This window comes from Cyanistes caeruleus, unplaced genomic scaffold (genome assembly GCF_971803275.1).
Source record: "Cyanistes caeruleus unplaced genomic scaffold, bCyaCae1.hap1.1 HAP1_SCAFFOLD_143, whole genome shotgun sequence".
Classification (NCBI taxonomy): domain Eukaryota; kingdom Metazoa; phylum Chordata; class Aves; order Passeriformes; family Paridae; genus Cyanistes; species Cyanistes caeruleus.
In genome coordinates, this window is record NW_028255937.1 from 344,100 (window position 1) to 366,526 (window position 22,427).

The window sequence follows — 22,427 nt, forward strand, 5'->3', positions numbered from 1 at the left end:
AAAGTGACTTAAAGTCAGAAAAATTTGAAATAGGAGGTAATTTACGGGAAGCATTAATGAATAGGTATAAGCATACAGTATGTAAGTTTAGCTTGAAGTGATTTGCTTTGTACATGAGGCAGGGTGAGAAACCCGTACCCTGGTCGGTTTTGCTTATACTTTAATCATACTTAATTACTGGCAAATTATATATATAAATTGTAATTTTTTGTTAATTGATACACTTTTACTAAACTGTATTCTTTTATACCAAATGACTATTCCATTTACTAAATTGTATTCATTTTTAATTAAACTGCCATTAACCCAAGGGACCTAGCTGTCAAAATTGTAATTTCATTGATAACAACCGGAGAGGCGGCGGCGGAGCTCGGAGGCGGCCCCGGCCATCGCAGGTGGGAGCCGCGCTCGGTTCTGCGGGGGCTCGGGGCTCGCTGCGGGCCCGGGAGGGGGCGGCAGGGGGCTGTGGCGGGTGGCTTGTGCCGTGGCCGGCCCGTGTTGGCCCTGGGCTGAGGGCGCTGCGGGAGCGGCTGCCCGCGGTCTCCTTGCCGCTGGGGCCTCGGCAGGAGGCGGTGGCGGAGCAGCGCTGGCTCGTCCCGCTTCGTGTCGGGAGGCCGGAGGTGGCTGCGCTGTGCCCGGGACGCTGCGCTGGGGCCGCCTCCGAGCTCCGCCGCCGCCTCACCGGGCTCCGGCCGCTGCTGCCGCCGCTGCCGGGCCCGCACAGACGCTCCGGCAATGGCGGCTCTCGTGCCCCACGGCCGCCCTGGGGGCGCCAGCGGGGCCGGGCTTGTCCCCGCTCTGCCCAATCAGCGCGCGCCAGAGCCACGAGTGACGGCAGAAGCAGCCAATCGCAGCCAGCGGCGGGCTCTGCACACGGCACGGCCTCGCCTGCCTTGGGCTGAGCTCCGCCATTTCTCGGCCCCCTGGGCTGAGGAGCGGCCCCGGCGCTGGGCCCGGCCCGGGCAGGAGGCCAAGGAAGCGCCGCTGCGCTGAAGCGCCGGGAGCTCGGGGTGCCCGGGAGCTGAGGGCGCTGCGAGCTGGGGGTGAGTCCGGGATGGAGCAGGGCATGCCGGAGCGAGGCCAAAACTCTGTGACTCTCCTTCCTGTCCCGGGCGGGGAGCAGAACACACAAGGAAAGGCTCGGGGGTCGGGATGAGGGTGGGGACAGTTCAATCCTTGGTCACGGGCACAGCACACCTGACTTGGGGAAATTAATTTAATTTATTATCCAACCGTGTCAGGACAAGAAAACGAGAAGTAAAGTAATTCCTACAGAAATCCATCTTCCCCCCAGCTGTCCCTCCTTCCCGGGCTTAACTTTGTGCCCCTCTCCGTCCCCCTCCCCGCCCAGAGGCACAGGGATGGGGGTCACAGTCAGGTCATGTCACTGCCTCCCCCTGAGGGCCAGGAATCCTTGTCCTGCTGCAGCCTGGGGTCCCTCGCAGGGGCCAGAGTCCCTCAGGAGCAGGCTGCTCCAGCGGGGATGGCCAGGGGGATCCCCGAGTGCGGCCAGGAGCCACTTGCATGGCTGTGCAGGGGCTTCTGCCGGGCTCGGGGCCTCTCTCAGGCACCCCCTGCTCCGGCCCGGCCTCATTGCCCCCCTCACCCCCCATGCAGCGAGTGCCCGGGCAGGGAGATGCACGATTTTCACGGGGCTGAATCTTGGTGTTTCTGAGCTTTATTGCGGTGAATGTTGGTGATTTTTTTTTTTTTTTTGTGGGGGCTGAATCTTTGTATTTTGGGGGCATATCAGATTTTTGGTGTTTTGGAAGTTTTTGATCTATCTTTGTTAGCGTTCAGGAACACACATAATGACAGACTGATTATATGCAGGTGCTTTATTGAAGCATGCAGGAACTAGGGGTATCAGCAACCCAAATCTAGCTCCATCGTCTTTGTCCAAAGTGCACATATTTCTACAATTTCAGCAGTAATAGTAATCACTGTAACAACCTTATCAATATTGTTTCATTAATATTGCTTCATTAACTTTATCTATATTGCTTCATGAGAGTTACCTTATCCTTGTATGAACATGTCCGAATCTTATCTCTGGGTGGGTATCTTGGAGACCCCAAGTACCAGTTCCCGTTACCGTAAACATTTCAGCTTGCTAGACCGTCCCGAATACCCAGCATTCATGTGGCTCTACATGATTTTAAGAAACATTTTCAGAAATATTTAAACCCATAGTAGCATATTTCCCTCCTTTGAAAATATTTCACTTGACTATAATAAGTGTAATGCTTTCACTATATACAGTCCTTTTTCTGAGTTTATACTTGATGTTCATCTTCGAATCCACAGTTGTCATAAGCGTTGTTACACTCTGGAGGACTTGGAGATGCGGATGTGGATCTCTGTCCCGTGTCAGCGCCTTTATTATCTTCTGGTTCCAGGATACTCTTTTCTTTATCTCTCCTTTCAGAACTGCACAGATTAACCAGATTGCTAAGAACACAATTAGTAGGATTATCAAACTCTCAAGAATAGATTTGATCCAGGAGCTCACATTCCATCCTAACCCTTCAAAACTTTTATCTACCCAACTTGTGGTCAGATCTTCCCTCTCTTTCTGTGCTTCCTGTTCTATTTGTTTTAACGGATTAATGTTGTGTTCTACATCTGCAGTTCCATTTGGGCTGTGGATGCAGCAGTGATCAATTTGTCCTTTTAGGTACCCGCACACTCCGTGTTCTTTCATCAATAACAGATCTAAAGGCAATCTGTTTTGCAGGGTCATTTTAGTTGTGGCTTGTAATTGTACATTTAGCTCTCTAAATCCCTCTTTGGTAACTCTTGCCAATCTTTCTACCTGGCCTGTAAGTTTGTACAACATCTTTCTATTGTTATAATTTGTTATTGGACCAAACAAGGATTCCAGAGCCCACTCAAATTTTACACTACTGGAGGGTTCCTGCCATCTTTCTTCATCTTCAATTTTGTTTTCCTGAACTTTTCGTCTCATGCTTATTTGCAGAAGTTCATGTTCTCCCTTAAATGGGGACCTTTTCCAAACTGGGCATAAGGTGGGGAGGCCTAAAGTAATCTCTTTTACTTTTTCACCTACAGGCAGATGTGTTGTCCAGGTGCCATCGCTTGCTGCCCATCCAAATTGGCCTGGACTCTGAACTGTACTTGTGCTACATATTACCTTTTGGATCACTTGTCCTATCTTGTCATTTATTTCCCCTTGTTTATGTTTGATTCCTCTGCAGGCACATCCAATTTGCAGAGCTACCACAAGTGGTGGCATTTGTTTTATTTCTTCATCATCGAAGTACAGTCCTAAGTTTTGTTCCATTCCCACCAATTCACTTTGTCTGCCTCCATTCTACTACTGGTTGCAGTGTTCCATACCCCTGGATCTGTTTCATTTTCAGAGCCTTCCCACTTAATGCACCAAGGGCTATCTGCCATAGATTGGAATTTCACTCATTGCCCATGCACTGTCCCAAGCTTCAGCCCGATCTTTTCCTTCCTGTCCTTCACACTTCCACTTTGATACTGGAATCTTTTCTTTAATGACCTTTGCTATCTTTTCAGAACACCATCCATAATTCCCTAATCCCCCATACCAGCCTAGTTTTGGTTCATACTTTCCTCCATTTTCATGACAATCCCATATAGATGAATACTTTGGCTTCACAGCATTTTCAAACACTGTCTTATTTGGGTACTCGTAATCTATTTGCAATGCACAGCTCACATTTTCATTTTTATTCTTTTGTATTTCAGGTAATTCTGATGTTATAATTCCCCAATTTATTGTGTCTCCTGCTGCCTTTGGTATTGGCAGACAGGCAGTTATTTTGCCGGTGTTTTGCATGTTGGCAAAATCTTGAATTAATCCAATCATCCCATTTTCTGCCTGAATAGTATGAGAGACTTTTATCACTTGTGTTTCTGGCTGCACCCCCACATCCCTCTTCATTCTAAAATGAAGAGTTGTCAGCTGATCCTTTTGCATTTCACATCCCAAGGTATCATTGATTCCTACTGATGGCACTAAAGGCCATGAAATAATCACCATTACAGTCACTAGCAACCTAGACATTTGAAACAATCAAACCCGCTTTATCTGCAGCTTTGTTGGCCCTACAGTTTGTGCAGTCCACAGTGCAGGGGAAACCTTCTTCACCCTGGTGTAATGTATGCAGGGATCCAGTCCAGCTCCTTTGACTGCTGTCAAGGTAGTTAACAGTACCTGATAGGGTCCATTCCACCTTTCTTTTAATGGTTCTTCGTTCCAGCTTTTACCGTACACTTCATCTCCCGGGGGGATGTCATGAACTGGATTCTCAAGAGTCAGCGGCCTGTTCCACACAAGGGTGCTCCGAAGTCGAGCTCGAGCTTTCCCAAGAGACAGAACATAATTCTACACCTCTTGCTTCCCTGTAACATGTACATTTGGATTAGGTTCAGGGCATTCATATGGTTTCCCATCCAATATCTCATAAGGACTGACTGACATCCCGCTTCTAGGCTTTATCCGAATCCTCAGCAGTGCTATTGGTAAACCTTGTGGCTACTGCAATTTAGCCTCTTGGCATCTTTTGCTGATTTGCCTCTTCAATGTCTGATTCATCCTCTCTACCTGTCCACTGGATTGGGGTCTCCATGGTGTATGGAGATGCCAAGCTATTCCCAGTAACCTACTCACCTCCCTCACTGCTGTGGCTGTGAAATGTGGGCCCCTATCTGATGATATTCCTAGAGGCACCCCAAATCTTGGAATGATTTCTTGCAGTAACCACTTGACTGTCTCCTTTGCTTGATTTGTGTGTCAGGGAAGAGCTTCTGGCCATCCTGAAAATGTGTCAACCCCTTTCAATAGATATTTGTATACTTGAGTTCTTGGTAATTCTACAAAATCTACTTGCCAATAATCTCCTGGTTCTACTCCTACCTGAATTTTCCCTAATTGTGCCTGTCATCTAGCCACTGGATTGTTCTTTAAGCAAATTTCACATTTTGACATTACTGATTTTGCCATTGTTAACATCTGTACTGAAATTAAATTTTGTTTTAACAATTTCACCAATGTCTCTGTACTCCAATGACATTTGTTATGTTTAATTTATAGAACTTCTCTCATTCTCAAGGGGGGTACCACTACTTGTCCCTGTGTAGTCACATACCACCCTTCTGAATTCTTCTGTGCATTCAGTGAGTGTCCCAATTTCTCATCCTCTATTGAATATTTTGTTTCTGGGGGTAAATTGAATTGAGATACATTAGTGTTTAAAGGTATCAATGCCATTGCAGTTTGCACTTCTCGAGCAGCTTGTCGGGCTGTCCAGTCTGTTTTCTGATTTCCCTCATTATTTTTGGAGTTTCCTGATTGGTGAGCTTTGCAGTGCATGATTGCTACTTGGTCAGGCTTTTGTACTGCTTTTATTGATTGCAGGACTGCATCTTGATGTTTAATGTGTGTGCCTTGAGAAGACAGCAGTCCTCTTTCTTTCCCCAGTGCTCTGTGTACATGCAGTACTCCAAAAGCATACTTTGAGCCAGTCCATATGTTTATCCTTTTGCCTTCACTTAATTCTAGTGTTCTGGTTAAGGCAACCAGTTCTGCCCTCTGGGCAGATGGATTTGGTGATAATGCTTTTGCCTCCACTGTTGTACTGACTGTTGTTGCCTGGGGGTCCCAGAGCATCTTCCTCTCTGCCTTCTTCTCCTCCATTTGTCTAATGCTTGGGCATGAGAAGTGTGGTTTGGGGGGAAGAAAAGGGGTGACCACCTAGGATTCAGGGTTCCTCCTGCCCGAGTCCATCTCTAGAAGTCTTCAGGTGTCTTGTGTCCATGAAAATCTCCAAAGCATCAGGACTGAGAGGAAAAAATCCCTCCCTGAGGTTTCCCTTTCCTGGGGTCCCCACTTTGGTGTCCCAGGGCTTCCCCCTCTGCAGGCTCATCCCTTCTCCGGGCTGCCCCTTCTCCAGGCTCCCCTCACTCCCGGCTCTCGGGGTCCCCCCTCTCCAGGCCCCCATTTCAGGCTCCGGCACTCCCGGGGCTCCCCCCTTTTCGCTGCTCCCTTCCCCCTGCCGGTACCGGGCATCTCAGCTCAGCTTTGGAGTCCTGCAAGATCCAGACATCGCTCTGCCCGGCCCGGCCCCAAAAAAAGGAACAGGGGTCCCCAAAGCTACTTCGAGTGAGCTCCAAATATCCCTTCCCCTGCAAACAAATCCTGCCAGGACGGCCCAAGACCTTCGGGGCGAGGTTCCCGTCCCCGGTGAGCTGCGGGCTGCGGGGCCCGATGCTCCCGGCGCGAAGGGGCTGCAGATCCAGAGAGCGATGGACACACCTGGGTGATTTGCGGAATAAAAGGAACTCTATAACTCACAGAGTAGTTATAAGAGCAGGTATGAATTTATTCAGCGCTGAGGTGCATGGGGGATATCTCCTCCAAAAAGCATGCACACCTTTTTGATTGGGTTTTCCCTTTTTATCCTTTACAGAGCAGGTTTACACGATACGGCTAATACATATTAATTTCCTAACCCCGCCTGTCTTCACTTCATATTAAAATTAGCCCTGTGCCCCTTTCAGTCCTTTGGCCGCTTTTTTTGGGGGAGGGGGACGTCAAATCCGTTTCCTCCGGCTTAGGGTCCAGGAATCTCCTTTATCCTGTGGTGCCTTTGTCTTTGCATCTTGTTTGTGTATTCCAGCTCCTTATCTATCTTGCAGTCTGACTCTTTTTCCTGTTCTTGTGGATTAGGGTGTCAGGGTCTGGTTTTTGTCAGACACCCCTTTTAAACATTTCTTCTTAATTCTTAATTTCTTTGTTTCATGGGGCCTCCTCTGCTGCTCCTCTTGCAGTTCCTGCTCCTCCTCTACCCCTCCTCTTCCTCCCGCTCCTCCGCTTTCCCCTCCTTGCCCTCCTCCTCCTCCATCTCTCGGCTGCTGGCGAGGAGCTCTGGGGTGAGCGGAGCGGGGCCGGGAGCCGGTGGGAAAGGGCTGGGAGAGGGGGATGAGGGGAGCTGGGCCAGGGGGAGAGGGGTTCTCAAGGAGGGGCTGCCAGTTAAGGCCAGGAGCCCCAAATCCCCTCCGTGTCCTGCCAGCCCCTGCCCCCGGCGCTGTGGGGGCCGGGCCGTGCCCCAGTGCCGGCTCAGGGGGTGCTCCAGGCTGCCGTGCTCCACCTGGCAGCTGGAGCTGAGCCCGCATTGCCGGGGGCGGTTTCCAGCAGCACCAGGAGCTGCTGGCTCCAGTCCCCGCTGGGGAGCACGGCAGTGGCCAGCACGTGGCCCGAGAGCTGCTGCTGGCCCTGGGAGCAGCTCAGCTGGATGTGGGCAGGGGAGAAATCCATCAGGGAGCAGAGCAGGCGGCCGGGGCCGGGCTGGGAGCTGGAGGGCACCAGGGAGATGGACACGCTGGGATGGGCAGGGGGCTTGGGGACCCCCCAGTGCAGATCTTCCTCCCCACAAGCCGCAGGGAATCGCTCCAGGGATCGAGTGCTGCGGGACAGGGAACCACGTTTCTTTCATCCCAGCCCCACCTTTCCCTCTCCCCTCTCCCCCTTTCTCATCCTTTCCCCGATCCCCATCCATTCCCCCCGAATGCAATGTGGGTTTCCCAGCACCCTCCCCCACGCTTTGGGGGTCCCAGCCCTCTCTTTTTCCCACTCTTGCCCCTTCCCAATCATCCCTCCAATTTCCAACCCCCTCCCCCGTGCTTGGATTTGGGGGTTCCAGGCCCCTCCTGCTCAGTCTGGGGGTCCCATCCCCCCTTTCACTCAATTTGGGGTGATCCTAGCAGATTTTTTTTCTGGAAGGAATCCCCGAGTTACAGGATTTTTGGGGTGTAAGTTTGAAGGGGGAGAGCTCTGTCTGGCATTAGTTTAACCCATGGTCTGCCGGGGAAGCACAAAAACGTTTCCCATTCCCATCCTTTCCTCATTTGGTCTGGTTCATGAGCTGCTTTCTTGTTTCCTTTGGTATCTGTTCTCATCTATTTGTCAACAGCAGTTTGAGTCATTTACTTTTCCACAAATTCTGCTACCTTCTGTATAAGTCCCTGGCCCCATCTCCAAGCAGATTCACTCATTGCCTCTGTTTTTGCTTCCTGGGTGTTCTTTGTTTTTGGGATTGCTCTCAGTGCCCTCATTCTCTGTCCTTTTGTAGCCGTTTGTGGCTCAGGAGGCCTGGCTGCCACCTGCATCCCCTTGCTCAGCTGCTGAATGAGCTGCACTCAGCAAGGTGTGGTGCATGGTAAAAAGATGAGAGTTGCTGTAGCACATGAGAGGAGAAACACCATTTGTTTAACCCATGGTCTGTGAGGGAAGCACAAAACTCTGTCCCATTCCTATCCTTTCCACATTTGAACAAGTACATGAGCTGCTTTGCTATTTCCTTTTTTATCTGTTTCTGCACCTTTTCCTTGCTGATCTGTTTGCCATCAGCAGTTTGAATCATTTAACTTTTCCCAAACCTCTCCTTTTTCTGCTAAAAGGTAATCTGATCCCATCCCATGGTGAAATGTTGTGTTCCTCATCTGAGTGGATTGGTTGGGGGGAAGGTCAGGAGCTGGAGCTGTCTGGTTGGTTATTATTTCAATGACATCCTGTAATCTAATTATGCCATTGAAATGAGAAATGGATTCTCTGGTACCTGCTATGAATTCATCAGGGTTCCCAGGGGCTGGTCCGTGGTGTTGCAGGATTTGTTCTGGTGGTTGTTCATCTTTTCCCCATTTCTGGGTGCTCTCTCCAGCCAGGGCTGCATCAATTGTCAGCTTTTCTCATTAAATCATCACTTACTTGGATTCCCAACTGATTTCCCTGAACTTTTGGTAGCAAATAAACCCCAGTGGTCTGATACACCCTATATAACATAGACAGAGACAGCACATGTTGGAGTGGGGACAGGGATGATTCTCCCCCACTTGTTTTAGCGAAGTATTCACAACATTCTCCATTTTCTGTTTTCCTTTGCAGCTTAAACAATTTTTGCTGCAGAGTCAGATATCCTCACAATGGGCTGTGCCTTTAGCTGTGCAAATTCCATCTGTGCAAGCAGGCAGAGCTTGGGCTGAGGGGCAGAGGGAATCAGCTCAGTTCCCTGCAGGTAGGAAGCCTCATGTCCATTGTGCAGGCTTTGGCCCATCGGTGTTAATTTGCATTTCTAAAGCCTCCTCTCCTGGCTGCCTGGAGCAAAGCTTCTCTTCCAGGGCAGTCATGGGATGATTCACATTTGTTAGTGCCACAATGTGGTTATTTTTTGTTTTGGTTTATTTTTTTAACAGTACTCTAATAAGTGTTTATGAGATAAAGGGTCACCTTTAAAGCTCTTCTAGTTTTCAGAAACAGCCTAAAATTCAACATCCAAAAACCCATATAAAATTTTTGCCATCACTATGAGTCAGGCACAAGCATTCCCAAAACATTTTCAAGGCAATTGAATTTTTCCTACTTCTCTCTCGGCCTAAAAATTGATTCTCCCTGCCCTGGCCCAAACTGAACTGACAATATAAAATCAGGATTATTACAAAAAAAAAAAAATCGAATGCTGTAATCCTTTAACTGAAACTTTGGGAAAATCAAAAACTCTCCCACAATGTCTTTAGTGCTAGAGAGTCAAGGCACAACGTGATTCTGGCCAGGATGTGCAACAGAAATCATTAAATCCACACTTAGGCTGGGTGTGCAGAGAAAATCATTCCATGACATATGAGTTTGACTAGATTTTTCCTAAATTCATACACTCTGACCCCATAGAAATCCATTGGTTTAATGTTCATTGGTTTGAAGTTGTGGAGTTGTTAGGATTTGGTTTCCTGTTGCAGCCGGATTTCTGTGCCTGTGATGGGAATTAGGTGGGCACTCCTGGATTTCCTGCTCAGCCTTTTCCAGACCAGGTGTCTCCAGCTGTGCCTGGGGCAGTGTCTGGGGTAGATGTTGGTTGATGTTTGCTGCTGGGTGTTGATGTTTTCTTGATGGTTGTTATCTTGGTGGGAATCTTTTGGGCTCTTCCCAGTCTGTTGAGATGTTAATTTCATCTCTGCTGAGTGCTGGAAAAGAAAGATTAAAATTCCTTTCCCCAAGGCAAATGCAAACCAAGTCCCTTTAGAGAAATAAGATTTGAAGCCATTTTCAAGTTGGTCTATTTTCCCAGACTCTAATCCCAGGCAGGGCAGAGTGTGAGTGGAATTGAGAGGCAGAGTGGAATTGTCCCGGTGCTTTCCCCAGCAGCTGTGGCGAGGGCAGGCACAGAAAGGCCTGAAGCTGCAAGAGTGAGAGCAAGGATTGTCCCGCAGTGGCTGGAGATGGCAAAGGAGGGTGCCCAGGCCGAGGATTTGAGCAGAGGATCTGTGGGCAGGCCCAGGAGCTTCCCCCGCTGGGGAGCCCTGGCTGCTGCTGCGTTGCCTTCAGTGCAGGCTCAGGGGTGGCCTGTTTAATATTCCCTTCCAATTCAGATTTCTGAGTGTGGAAGAGCCATGGCTGGGGCATCAATCATTTTATTTTTTTCATTTTGTTTTGTTCTCTTTCTTATGTCCAGCCCATAACATTGAGACTATCTGGGGGTAAAAAAGTCACAGACTGTTCTGGCTAGAAGAGAGAATCCTCAGTCCAGCTCCTGCAATTCTCTGTTAATCCTAAGAATTGCTGCAGCTCCTTTTTAGTCCAGGGAAACGTTTTTTCTGAGATTCCCTGAGCCCTCTCAGGGTCAATACAAGACAAAGCTTCAGTTAAAATAGGTCCCAAATATTTAACCATTTTCTCTACTGTTTGCCATTTTTTTCCAGATACTCAAAGTTGCTTTTTAGCCTGAAAATGAAGCCATTTCACAGAGGCTTCCTCTACCTCTTCTCCTTGTCCTCCTGACTGGATCAAGTCATCCACATCCTGCATTAAGCCAGTCCCTGGGGGTGAGGTCAATTCCTTTGATATTTCCTGCAAGGCTTGCCCCAATCAGGCCGGTGTTTCCGTGCATCCCTGCAGAAGGACCGTCCATGTCTTGAGCATTTTCCCTTCTAGCTCTTGTTGCCAGCCCAAGGCAGAACTGTGTTTGCATCCTCTGGAAGTGGGCAGATCCCCAGAAAGCATCTTTTGCATCAAGTTGTGAATGGCAGCAGTGTGAGGAGGGCACCTGGTTGAGGCTGGTGTAAGGATCTGAGAGTGTGGGGTGCCTCGGTTTCATCATCTCATTTCTTCTTCTTGGGTCCTGCAGCATTCTGTGGATTCCATTGGATTTCTTGTTTGGCAGGATAGGAGCATTCTAGGGAGCCATCCCTGGCTCCCCAAGCCGTGCCTTGAGCAGGACTCGCAGACAGGCTGTGAGCCCTTCCTTCCCTCCCTTGGAACAGGGGATTGCTTTTGGACACCTCTTGTCCTGGTTGCTTCAGGGAAATTTGGAGAGGCTCCATATCTAATTTTGCCAATTTCCCTGGGGCTGCCCACACTTGTGGGTTCACTTCAGCCTAGGCTCTGCCAGACATTTGACGCAGAGGTACAACAGAACCAGCCTCTGTATCACCTTTTGCAACATTTATTTGCATTCCCAATTTAGCCATCAAATCCCTTCCCAGTAAATTACAATCACAATTGTGAGCAACTAAAAGCTCCTGCATTTCAAACCCATCCCCCACATCAGCTAATAGTGTTTGAATAAAACACACCTGCTCATCTTTCCTACTTAGTGCTTTAATAATTTAAATATTCCCTAACACCTTTAGGTGTAAGATTCTGAGTGGATGGAGAGGCCCCTGTGTCCATCAGGAAAGGTCTCCTCTGGATCCAGAGCCACCCTGGATGTTCCCAAGGGCTGCAGTGTGGTGGGTCCCTGGTGGAATGGGAGCTGTGCCACCGCTAAGAATGCATGTCCATCAAGGGCTGGACTTGCTGGTGCTGAGGGTGCTGCTGTCTGTGCTTGCAGTGTCCTTGTGCCCTGCAGCTGGAAGGCTGATTCCTTGCCAGGGGCTGTTTGGGTGGGCTGTGCCCTGGCCAGGAGGGCAATGCCTGTGCCAGGTGCTTGTGGCCGAGGGTGTCCCCTGGATGCTGGGGCCCCCTTGGGCCCTGGGCTTGATCCCTCAGGGGCTGTAGGAGCTGTGGCATGGCCTTTGCCTTCAGCTTGGCCTTTTGCTCATCCCTTGCTGCATTCAGCTGCTGAGCCTTTGTGAGCAAGTGCTGCAGGGGCTTCTTCTGTTGCTGCTGCAGCCCCCTCAGTGCCTGTGGGTGCTCATCGTGTGGCAGCTGCTGAGCTTTCTGCAAAACCCTTCCTTTCTCCAGGGACCCACCAGGAAATGCTTAAAGGATCCTCTGGATCCTTGCAGGTCTAATCGCCATTTGTGAGCTGTTCCTTCCTCGTGCTGGCTGTGCTGAGGCTCCCCTCCCCAGCCCGTATCCCAGAGCCGGTCCCTGTCCTGCCGCAGTGTCCAAAGGCGGCCCCCCTGGCGGGCAGGGCCGGCAGCTCCACGGGGCCGGGCAGCGGCCGGGGCGTCCCGCAGCCTCCTGGGGGCCGGGGGCCACTGCCGGCCCTGCCCGGGGGGTGCTGGGCTCAGGCAGCGCCCGGCGCTGAGCCCCGGCTGCCCCACAGCCCCGGCCCGGCCCCACAGCTCCCCACAGGCCCCCAGCCCGTGCTCCCGGTGCCGCAGCTCTGCGCCCGCTCCTGCCGCTCCCAGCTCAGAGAAACCCCCTGAAATCCTCACCTCCTTGTTTTCCTCTCCTGGAAAACTGGGATTAGAAAGGATCTGAGTCAGCTGGCAAATTCTGATGATAAGAGCCTTCTGAAACACATCCCAATCCTCAGTATTTTTTTCTTCCTCTTCTTTTCCATCATCATTTTTCTTACCCCATGGATTCCTCCTGCTGCTTCTTGCCTTAAGCACATTCCTGCACACTCCCCTTCAGCCAATCCCTTCCCAGCACACCAACACCATCCATCCCCTGTTGTCTAAATCCCTTCTGGACTTCCCTTCTTGCCCCCCCGGGGTGTCCATGTCCTTAATTCCCTCTGGGAGAATGTGCAAACGACCTCCACATGCTCCCAAGGGATCCTTGAGACATACTTTGGGGTCATCATCCCTTTGTCCAGGATGCCCTTCTAGCATTCCATTTTCTTCCCTCACTGGTCCTACCTGGATCCCACCTGTGCCTCCCCGGGCCTTGGCGCCCCCCTGGAGGGGAATTTGGGGAGGTGGGAGGGGGGAGCGCCAAGGCCGGGCCCCCCCGCGCTGTGGTGGCGGGAGCGGCTGCAGTGGGGAGCGAGTGCGGGCGGAAGCGGCCGAGAGCCCAGCGCTGCCCCAGGCCGAGCTGGCCCAGCTGCATCCGTGCCCCTGCGGTGGGATGCTGTGGGACTGGGGGGGAAGAGGGAGGCGGCAGTGGGTGCTGGGCCTGGGGGCAGCAGGAGAAGGGAGGGAGAAGCAGGGTTGAGGAACAAAATGGTCAAAATATCTATCTCGGGTTTTACAGAAGGAGGAAGAGGTGTGAGCAAGAGTTGGGCCACAGGAGGAGGAGGAGCAGGAAGAGGAAGCAGCACAAGGTTCCTCCCTCCCTGTTTGCGCAGTCCCAGGAGTGTTTCCCTGCCCACAGTCAGCAGGTGACTGGAGAGGGGGATCCACGATTTTCACTGGGCTGAATCCTGTTGTTTCTGAGCTTTATTGGGCTAAATGTTGGTGCTTTGTCTTTTTGCAGGGGCTGAATCTTTCTATGCTGGAGGGGGTTTTGCCTGAATTTGGTGTTTGATTAGTTTTTGATCTTTTTGATCTAGTTTTGATGTTTGGAGGATGTCTGGGCTGAATCTTGGTGTTTTGGTTTGTTACAGACACAAGATGCCAAATGACTTTCTGAGATGAACTTGGGCATGGAGGAACCCCCAGTCCAAGGCTCTCTCCTGTCTTTTTTTCCTCCTAATCAGGAATTTTCATACTGTGTCTAAATGGAAGAGGAGGAGGAAAAGTCCTGGAGGTGCCACACAAGGAAGGGCTGCAAACCCAGTCCAGGGAGCTGCGAGGAGGAAAGATCCCCCCAGTGCCAGGAACACGGCCAGAGATCCAGCCGGAGCTCAGAGCTGGGGGAGAAGCCCCACAAGTGCTTGGAATGTGGAAAAGGCTTCAGAAAGAGCTCCCAGCTGATCGAGCACCAGAGGATCCACACTGGGGAAAAGCCCTACGAGTGTGGGGAATGTGGGAAGAGCTTCAGCCACAGCTGCCACCTGATCCGGCACCAGGTGATCCACACTGGGGAAAAGCCGTATGAGTGTGGAAAATGTGGGAAGAGCTTCAGAGATATCTCTGACCTGATGAGACACCAGGTGATCCACACGGGGGAACGGCCCTACACCTGCTTGGAATGTGGGAAGAGCTTTGGGAGGAACTCTGACCTGAGAAAACACCAGCTCATCCACACTGGGGAGAGGCCCTATGAGTGTCCCCAGTGTGGGAAGAGGTTTCGGACCAGCTCCGATGTCCTCCTACATGAGCGGATTCACACAGAGGAGAGGCCCTTCCGCTGCCCCGACTGCGGGAAGGGCTTCAACCGCAACTCCACCCTCACCGTCCACCGGCGCATCCACACTGGGGAGAGGCCCTACGAGTGTCCCCAGTGTGGGAAGAGCTTCTCCAGGGGCTATCACTTGACCCAACACCAACGGAGGCACCAGTAAGGGAAGCCCTGCGAGTGCCCCGAGTGCGGGAAGAGCTTCGTGCGCTGCTCCAGCTCCATCCCCCATGGGAGGATGGGCGTTGGATGATCCCCAGTGACCCCCGTTGGGCAGAGCCCTGGTGATCCGTGGTCCTGGTGATCTGTGTTGGGAAGACACCTGGCTGGGAGGCTCCACATCTTCCTGGCTCCCTGTGGGCACCTGGATGAACACAGGTGCAGGAACATCCATTGGGACACAGAACAACAATGGGAATTCCTTGGGGAGAGTGGATTCGTTGACTTTTAATCCTAGAGAACCTTTTCCTGCTGCCTCAGGAGCTCTGTGGGCAGAGAAAAGAAGGTGATACCAAGCTTGAGGGGCCCAAGTGGAGCACACACGCTCTGTGGGGAGGGAGGACACGACCCCCGGGATCCCCTCTCACCTTCCTGCGCAGGCAGAAGCCGAGCCCCAGTGCCAGGAAGACGAAGCCCAACACGGAGACTCCAATCCCTGTCAGCATCTTGCTGCAGGCAGCATTTCACAGCATCCCTCGGTGTCTGCAGGGTTCAGGACCCCCAAAACCTCTTACAGACACCCCAAGCCCCTCCAAGGACCCTCCCAGTCTCCCACAGCCCACCCAGGACCCTCTGAAACCTCCTTTGGACTAATTAATTTCAAAAAATTAGGTATTTTAGAAAATTTGGAGATCTCAGCTAGAGACAGGCCTTGCTGGAAGTAGTTAGAGTTAATGATTAAGTGAGAAGCAGGATTTGAGATAATGAATCTCGGACTGAGATAAAAAATTCCTTTTCATTGTGTGTTTGTTTTTCTGTGCTTATAATGAGAAAAGAGAAACTGATAAATGGGTTCAGGAAGATCACAGACCTTACATCTGGAAACCCATTTCAAAGTCACAAGGGAGGAAACTGGAGTTGTACCAAATGTCATTTGTAATGTTAACCATTGTAAAGGTAGAAAGGTGAGAGTGAGGAAGAGCGGTTTTCCTTCATCACTTGATGATTCCTCCTTGCCAAAACGACCCCCTCCTCAAATTAGGGCGCCCATCACACAGGCAGAATGACTTTTTAAACTCATTACCGTACATTTTAGTACAAAGTGGGGAATGGGAAATGTTAGCATTATGCATATGTATTGGTATTAATATGTATTAGTATTTTGGATATTTAAGACTTTTGTACGTAAATAGACACTGGAATCTTTTGTCAACTTGCAGTGCGTATTAAGGGGTGACTCCCGCACTCGCCCAGCGCTGTGATTAAACATCCACTGTGTAACTTTAAACTGTTGGAGAGGTTTTTTGTCCATTAACAGATTGATATTGATACTGGATCGATATCGCTATTTTGGTAAATCACTGCCAGTCTCTTCCCAGCCTCCCCAGGACCCAGCAGAGCCCCTCCTGTTCCTCTCAGGATCCCACAGCCCCCTCCCAATTTCCCCCCACTGCCCCAGGACCCCCAAACCCTCTCCCAGTCCCTTCCCAGCCCCACCAGGACTCATCAAGACTCCTCCCAGTCTCTTCCCAGCACAACCAACCTCATCCCAATCCCTGCTTTCCCATCCCCAATCTCCTTCCAGCTCCTCCAGGCTCACTCAAATCCCTCCCAGTTACACCCAGCACCCACAAACTCCCTCCCAGGGTCCACCAGGACCCCCAGAATCCCATCCCACCCTCCCCAACATTCTTCAAACCCCTTCCCAGCCATCCTAAGCACATCAATCCCTTCCCCAGTTTAAACCAGTCAATCTCAAACTCCCTCCCAGTTCCTCCCAGCACACCCCAATCCCCCTCTGGGCCCCCCCAGTGCCTTCCCCGCTGCCCCCGGCGCTGTGGGGGCCGTGCCGTGCCCCAGTGCCGGCTCAGGGGGTGCTCCAGGCTGCCGTGCTCCACCTGGCAGCTGGAGCTGAGCCCGCATTGCCGGGGGCGGTTTCCAGCAGCACCAGGAGCTGCTGGCTCCAGTCCCCGCTGGGGAGCACGGCAGTGGCCAGCACGTGGCCCGAGAGCTGCTGCTGGCCCTGGGAGCAGCTCAGCTGGATGTGGGCAGGGGAGAAATCCATCCGGGAGCAGAGCAGGCGGCCGGGGCCGGGCTGGGAGCTGGAGGGCACCAGCGAGATGGACACGCTGGGATGGGCACTGGGAGAGAGTGGAGAGAAGTGGTGTGGCATTGGGAGGGACGGGGAATGGACAGGGAGGGACTGGGATGGCACTGAAAGAGATGAGAGTGGATACTGGGACACTGGATGAGGGCGTGGAGTTTTGGGAGTGAAGTGAGAATGAGCCAGGAATAGACTGGAAATGGCTAAAAAGGAGTGGAAGGGACTCTGGGGCCTCTGGGAGGGACTGTGGTGGCACTGGGAGGGACTTTGGTGGCACTGGGCGGGACTGTGGTGGCACTGGGAGGGACTGTGGTGTCACTGGGTGGGACGGTTGGGGCACTGGGAGGGACTGTGGTGGCACTGGGCGGGACTGTGGTGGCACTGGGAGGGACTGTGGTGGCAATGGGAGGGACTGTGGTGGCACTGGGAGGGACTGGGAATGAAGTGCGCGGCACTGGGAGGCCGAGTCCAGCGCGGGGCTCTCGGCTCTGTGGATCTGCCCGGCAACTGATGAGTCATCAGAGAGACGCGCTCTGATTGGCTGAGGGGAGGCAGATCCACGGAGAGGCGAGATGGACAGGCGGGGTCACTGGGAGTGACTGGGATGGACTGGCAGAGGCTGGGATGGACTGGGAGAGGCTGGGATGGACTGGGAGAGCCACGGGAGCCATTGGGAGGGACAAGGGGCCCCGGGGATGGGCACAAGGAAGGCTGAGGGCTCTGGGGTGATTCCCAGGGAGGTTTGGAGGGACACGGCCGGGCCCCTCTCTGTGCCCCGCGAGCAGCGGCCCGGACAGAAAAGTTCAGGAGCGGGAGGAGGTGTTTCTCAAGATTGATTTTAATCCTCATTCTCCTGGTCTGATTTGCTCAGTCCTAAATTCAGTTCATTTCCCCATGTCGGGCTGTTGTGGCCCTGATGGTGATCCCTGAGTGACCTCTCCCTGCCCTTGTCCCGACCCACGAGGATTTGGATTTGTTTCAGTTCAGTGGAATTCGTGGTGATTTGGGAGGAGCTGGAGCAAAGCAGCTGGAAAGCACAGTGGGCGTGTGTCCTGGGTTGTTTATGATGTTAAATTGTATCCCCATTCGTCCACCTAACCCCGACACAGGTTCTGTATTCTTAAAATTCCATCTGAGAGTAAAAGTGAGTGGAAAAGAAGCACCAAGTCTGTTATCAGACTGCACTTGCTCCCCCCGCATCGGGAGTTTTGACTACAGCACAGACAGACAACAAGACACAGATCGCCTTGGCTTTCCAGCTAGCCGGAGCAGAGAGGTCTTCCTGGACTGTTTTCTTTCCCTTTTTCTGAAACGAATCGAAGCTGCTCTGGACTGGGGACTCGGGGGAGCACCGGGAGCACCCCTGGACTACCGGGAGCCCAGCCTGGGCAGCGGCATTTTCCAGCGCCAGAGGGACTGATAACAGAGCCAACACCCCCAGGAAAGAGACCCTCTGAAGTTCCTCGTCTCTGCTGAAGGGCGAGAGGTTTTGTAATTTGATATCGTTCATTTTTGTGCTGGGTAGTGCTGTGCCTGGGAAATAAACAGGTTTTTTCCACTTCTCTCAGAGAAATCTCTTCCCGAACTGGATGGGGGGTGGGAGAAAGGGGCCACGTGGGTTTGCTTCCCGGGGGGAACCCACTGGAGGTTTTCTCCCAAATTTACCCTAAACCAGGACAATAACCCAAATTACACAAGCACATCACAAAATTTCAGCAACATCCCTCAAAATTCCAGAAAAATCCCAAAAAATGGCAGAAAACACCCAAAAAATTTCCTAAATCTTCTCGAAACTCTACCAAATTCCAGAAGCATCACACATAATCTCCAAAAATTTCCGCACAATCTAAGAAAAACCCCTCAAAACTCTTCAAGACTCCTCAAAATCCCACAAAATTCCAGAAAAACCTCACAAAATTCCAGTAAAAAATCCACAAAATTCCCAAAATCTTCTCATAAGCCCAACAAATTCCAGAAATATCCCACAAAATCTCCACAAATTTCCACACAATCAAAGTAAAATCCCATACAATTCTTCAAGGCTCCTCAAAATCCCACAAAATCCCACAAAATTCCAGAAAATTACCACAACATTCCAAAACAATCCCACCAAATTCCAGAAACACCTCACAAACTTACAAAAAAACCCCCCCACAAAGTCCCCAAAATCTTCTCATAAGCCCACCAAATTCCAGAAACATCCCACATAATCTTTACAAATTTCCAAAAAACCTAAGAAAAATCCCTCAAAACACTTCAAGTCTCCTCAATATCCCACAAAATTCCACAGAAACCACACAACATTCAAAAAAAATCCCAAAAAATTACAGAAACATCCCACAAAATCCTTCAAGTCTCCTCAAAATCCCACAAAATTCCAGACAATTCCTCAACATTCCGAAGAAATCCCACAAAATTCCAGAAACATCTCACAAAATTCCTAAAAAAACCCCACAAAATTCCCCAGATCTCCTCATAAGCCCAACAAATTCCAGAAATATCCCAAAAAATCTCCACAAATTTCCACACAATCTAAGAAAAATCCCACACAATTCTTCAAGTCTTCTCAAAATCCCACAAAATTCCAGAAAATTACCACAACATTCCCAATAAATGCCAGAAAATTCTCTAAAACTTCAGAAAACCTAACCAAATTCCAGAAACACCCCACAAAATCTCCACTAATTTCCACAAAATCTAAGAAAAAGGCCATTAAAATTCCTCAAGTCTCCTCAAAATCCCCCAAATTCCAAAAAACAAATCACAAAATTCTAGAAATATCCCTCAATATTCCAGAAAAATCATAAAAAAGGGCAGAAAACCCACAAAAGTTCCCAAAATCTTCTGAAAATCCCACAAAATTCCAGAAATATCCCACAAAATCACTACAAATTTCCGCACAATCTAAGAAAAATGCCCCACAAAATCCTTCTTGTCTCCTCAGAATCCCACAAAATTCAAGAAAATTACCACAACTTTCCAAAAAAATCCCACAAAATTCCCCAAATCTTCTCAAAACCCTACTGTCATGGGGTAGCTTTACCTTTAAGACAGCTTGGAGGGAGAGGAAGTTGAAGCTGCTGGTGGCTGATGGGAGTTTTTCCCTCCTGACCAATTATCGGTCATTTTCAAGAATTGACAGCAGATCTGACCATTAAAAAGTGAATTCAACTTGTAAACACCCCCTTAAGAAGTACAGACAGAATTCTCTTGTTCTCTTTGGGTTTCTGGCTTCGGACAAGGTAGCAGGCTCTGTCTCGGCCTCCTCCCCCCCTCTCCAGGCCTACAAGGCCGCGGGGTGGAGGAGGGGGGGAGGGAGAAGAGAAGCAGCGCTGGCCAGCCGAGCTTGGTTTTCAGTTTTTGCTGCTAGACTGAAACTTAACACCATGAACTCTTGCAGTTTTCCTAAAGCTTTTAATTCTTTTACTACCTGGATAAACATACAGATTACTCCTTTTCTCAGAAAGACAGAGAGAGAGAGACAATCAACATAGAGGAGACATCATAGAACCACCAAAAACAGTGAAGAAAAGAGTTAAGTTTAAATAAGAAAGAGAGAATAAGGAGATGCTTTACAGCTGAAATATCTTTCTGTTAAAGCTATGGAGATGGACAATAATAGTATAAAAAGACTCCTTTAATTCATGATAAGAGTATTAGGAGGAATGAGATATTCAAAGTGTAACTTTTGAGCAGAAGAGAGAGAGAGAGAGTGCTTGTGATACTGTGAGTTGCTGGAGTTGAGTTGAGTGAAGATTTTGAAGCTTTGGGGGCAAAGAGAAAACTGTTTTCCAGGAAGGCTCACAGAGACAAATGAAGAAGACTTCTGCCTTTGAATAACTTATCCTTAAAAATAAGATTCCTAAACTCTGTGACCCATACACACCTTGGAGATGTGAAATGGGAGGAGAAGATCTAATGACAGATTTCCGGGCAGCTGGCATTAGAGAAATAGAAAACTATGATGAAAAATAGTTTTCTCGTGAGAAACTCCGTAAGCTAACAGAAAGAGACTTCTGTTTCTCTACAAAGACTGATGAAAGACTGTAGCAAGAATTAAGACTGTTTTTAACCACCAAAGTCCTAAAGTTATTTGTCTCTATGTTGTCATGTGTACAGAGAAATAGTTAAGATGTAGAAGATAAGGGGGTTTTCTGAAAGTTTATTCTGGTATTCTCATTCTTGTAGTTTGTTAATAAACTGTCTTTATTCCTTTTAAGTCTTAAGCCTGTTTTGCTCTTGTTCTAATCCATATCTCACAACAAAAAATAAGTAGTTTTTTAGTTACTGGTTTAAAACCACGACACCTACCAAATTTCAAAAACATCCTTCATAATCTTTACAAATTTCCACAAAACCTAAGAAAAATCCCACAAAATTCTTCAAGGCTCCTCAATATGCCACAAAATTCCACAGAAACCACACAACATTCAAAAAAATTCCTAAAAATTCTAGAAACATCCCACAAAATCCTTCAAGTCTCCTCAAAATCCCACAAAATTCCAGACAATTCCATAACATTCCAAAGAAATCCCACCAAATTCCAGAAACATCCCACAAAAATCCAGAAAAAAATCCACAAAATTCCCCAGATCTTCTCATAAGCCCACCAAATTCCAGAAATATCCCATAAAATCTCCACAAATTTCAATGCAATCTAAGAAAAATCCCACACAATTCTTCAAGGCTGCTTAAAATCACACAAAATTTTAGAAAATTACCACATTCCAAAAAAATCCCACAAAATTCCCTAAAACTTCAGAAAACCCTACCAAATTCTTGAAATATCCCCACAATATCTCCACTAATTTCCTCACAATCTAAGAAAAATGTACTCAAAATTCTTCAAGTCTCTCCAAAATCACCGAAATTACAAAAAATCATCACAAAATTCCAGAAACATCCCGCCACATTCCAGAAAAATCCCAAAAAATGGCAGAAAACACCCACAAAATTCCCTACATCTTCTCAAAACCCTACCAAATTCCATAAATATCCCACATAATCTTCACAAATTTCCACAAAGCCTGAGAAAAATCCCACACAATTCTTCAGGGCTCCTCAATATCCTACAAAATTCCACAAAAACCCCACAACATTCCAAAAAATCCTAACAATTCTAGAAACAACCCACAAAATATCTCAGGTCTCCTCAAAATCCCACAAAATTCCTGACAATTCCACAACATTCCAAAAAAAATCCCACCAAATTCCAGGAACACCTCACAAAATTCCAGAAAAAAAACCTCTCAAAATTCCAAAAATCTTCTCATAAGCCCAACAAATTCCGGAAATATCCCAAAAAATCTCCACAAATTTCCACACAATCTAAGAAAAATCCCACACAATTCTTCAAGGCTTTTCAAAATCCCACAAAATTCCAGAAAATTACCACAACATTCAAAAAAAATCCCACAAAATTCCCTAAAACTTCAGAAAACCCAACAAAATTCCAGAAACACCCCACAAAATCTCCACTAATTTCCAAAAAATCTAAGAAAAATGTACTCAAAATCCTTCAAGTCTCCATAAAATCCTACAAAGATCCACAAAACCCCAAAACAATCCAAAAAAAATCCTAAAAATTCTAGAAACATCCCACAAAATTCTAGAAAAAAAGCAAGAAATTCCTTAAATCTTCTCACAGGCTCACCAAATTCCAGACATATCCCACAAAATTCTCCATAAATTTCCACACAATCTAAGAAAAATGCTTAAAAACTTTTCATG

The 22,427-nt window shown here is 49.0% G+C and overlaps 1 protein-coding gene across 1 annotated transcript; it reads left to right on the top strand.

The window, feature by feature from the left end:
- Positions 1 to 846: 846 nt before the first annotated feature.
- Positions 847 to 15,881, top strand: LOC147645951 (uncharacterized). The gene is made up of 3 exons (XM_086874097.1): positions 847 to 1,043; positions 13,409 to 13,535; positions 13,761 to 15,881. The coding sequence occupies exon 3, from the start codon at positions 13,875 to 13,877 to the stop codon at positions 14,598 to 14,600; it is 726 nt and encodes a 241-aa protein (XP_086730223.1). The 5' UTR covers positions 847 to 1,043; positions 13,409 to 13,535; positions 13,761 to 13,874; the 3' UTR covers positions 14,601 to 15,881.
- Positions 15,882 to 22,427: the final 6,546 nt, after the last annotated feature.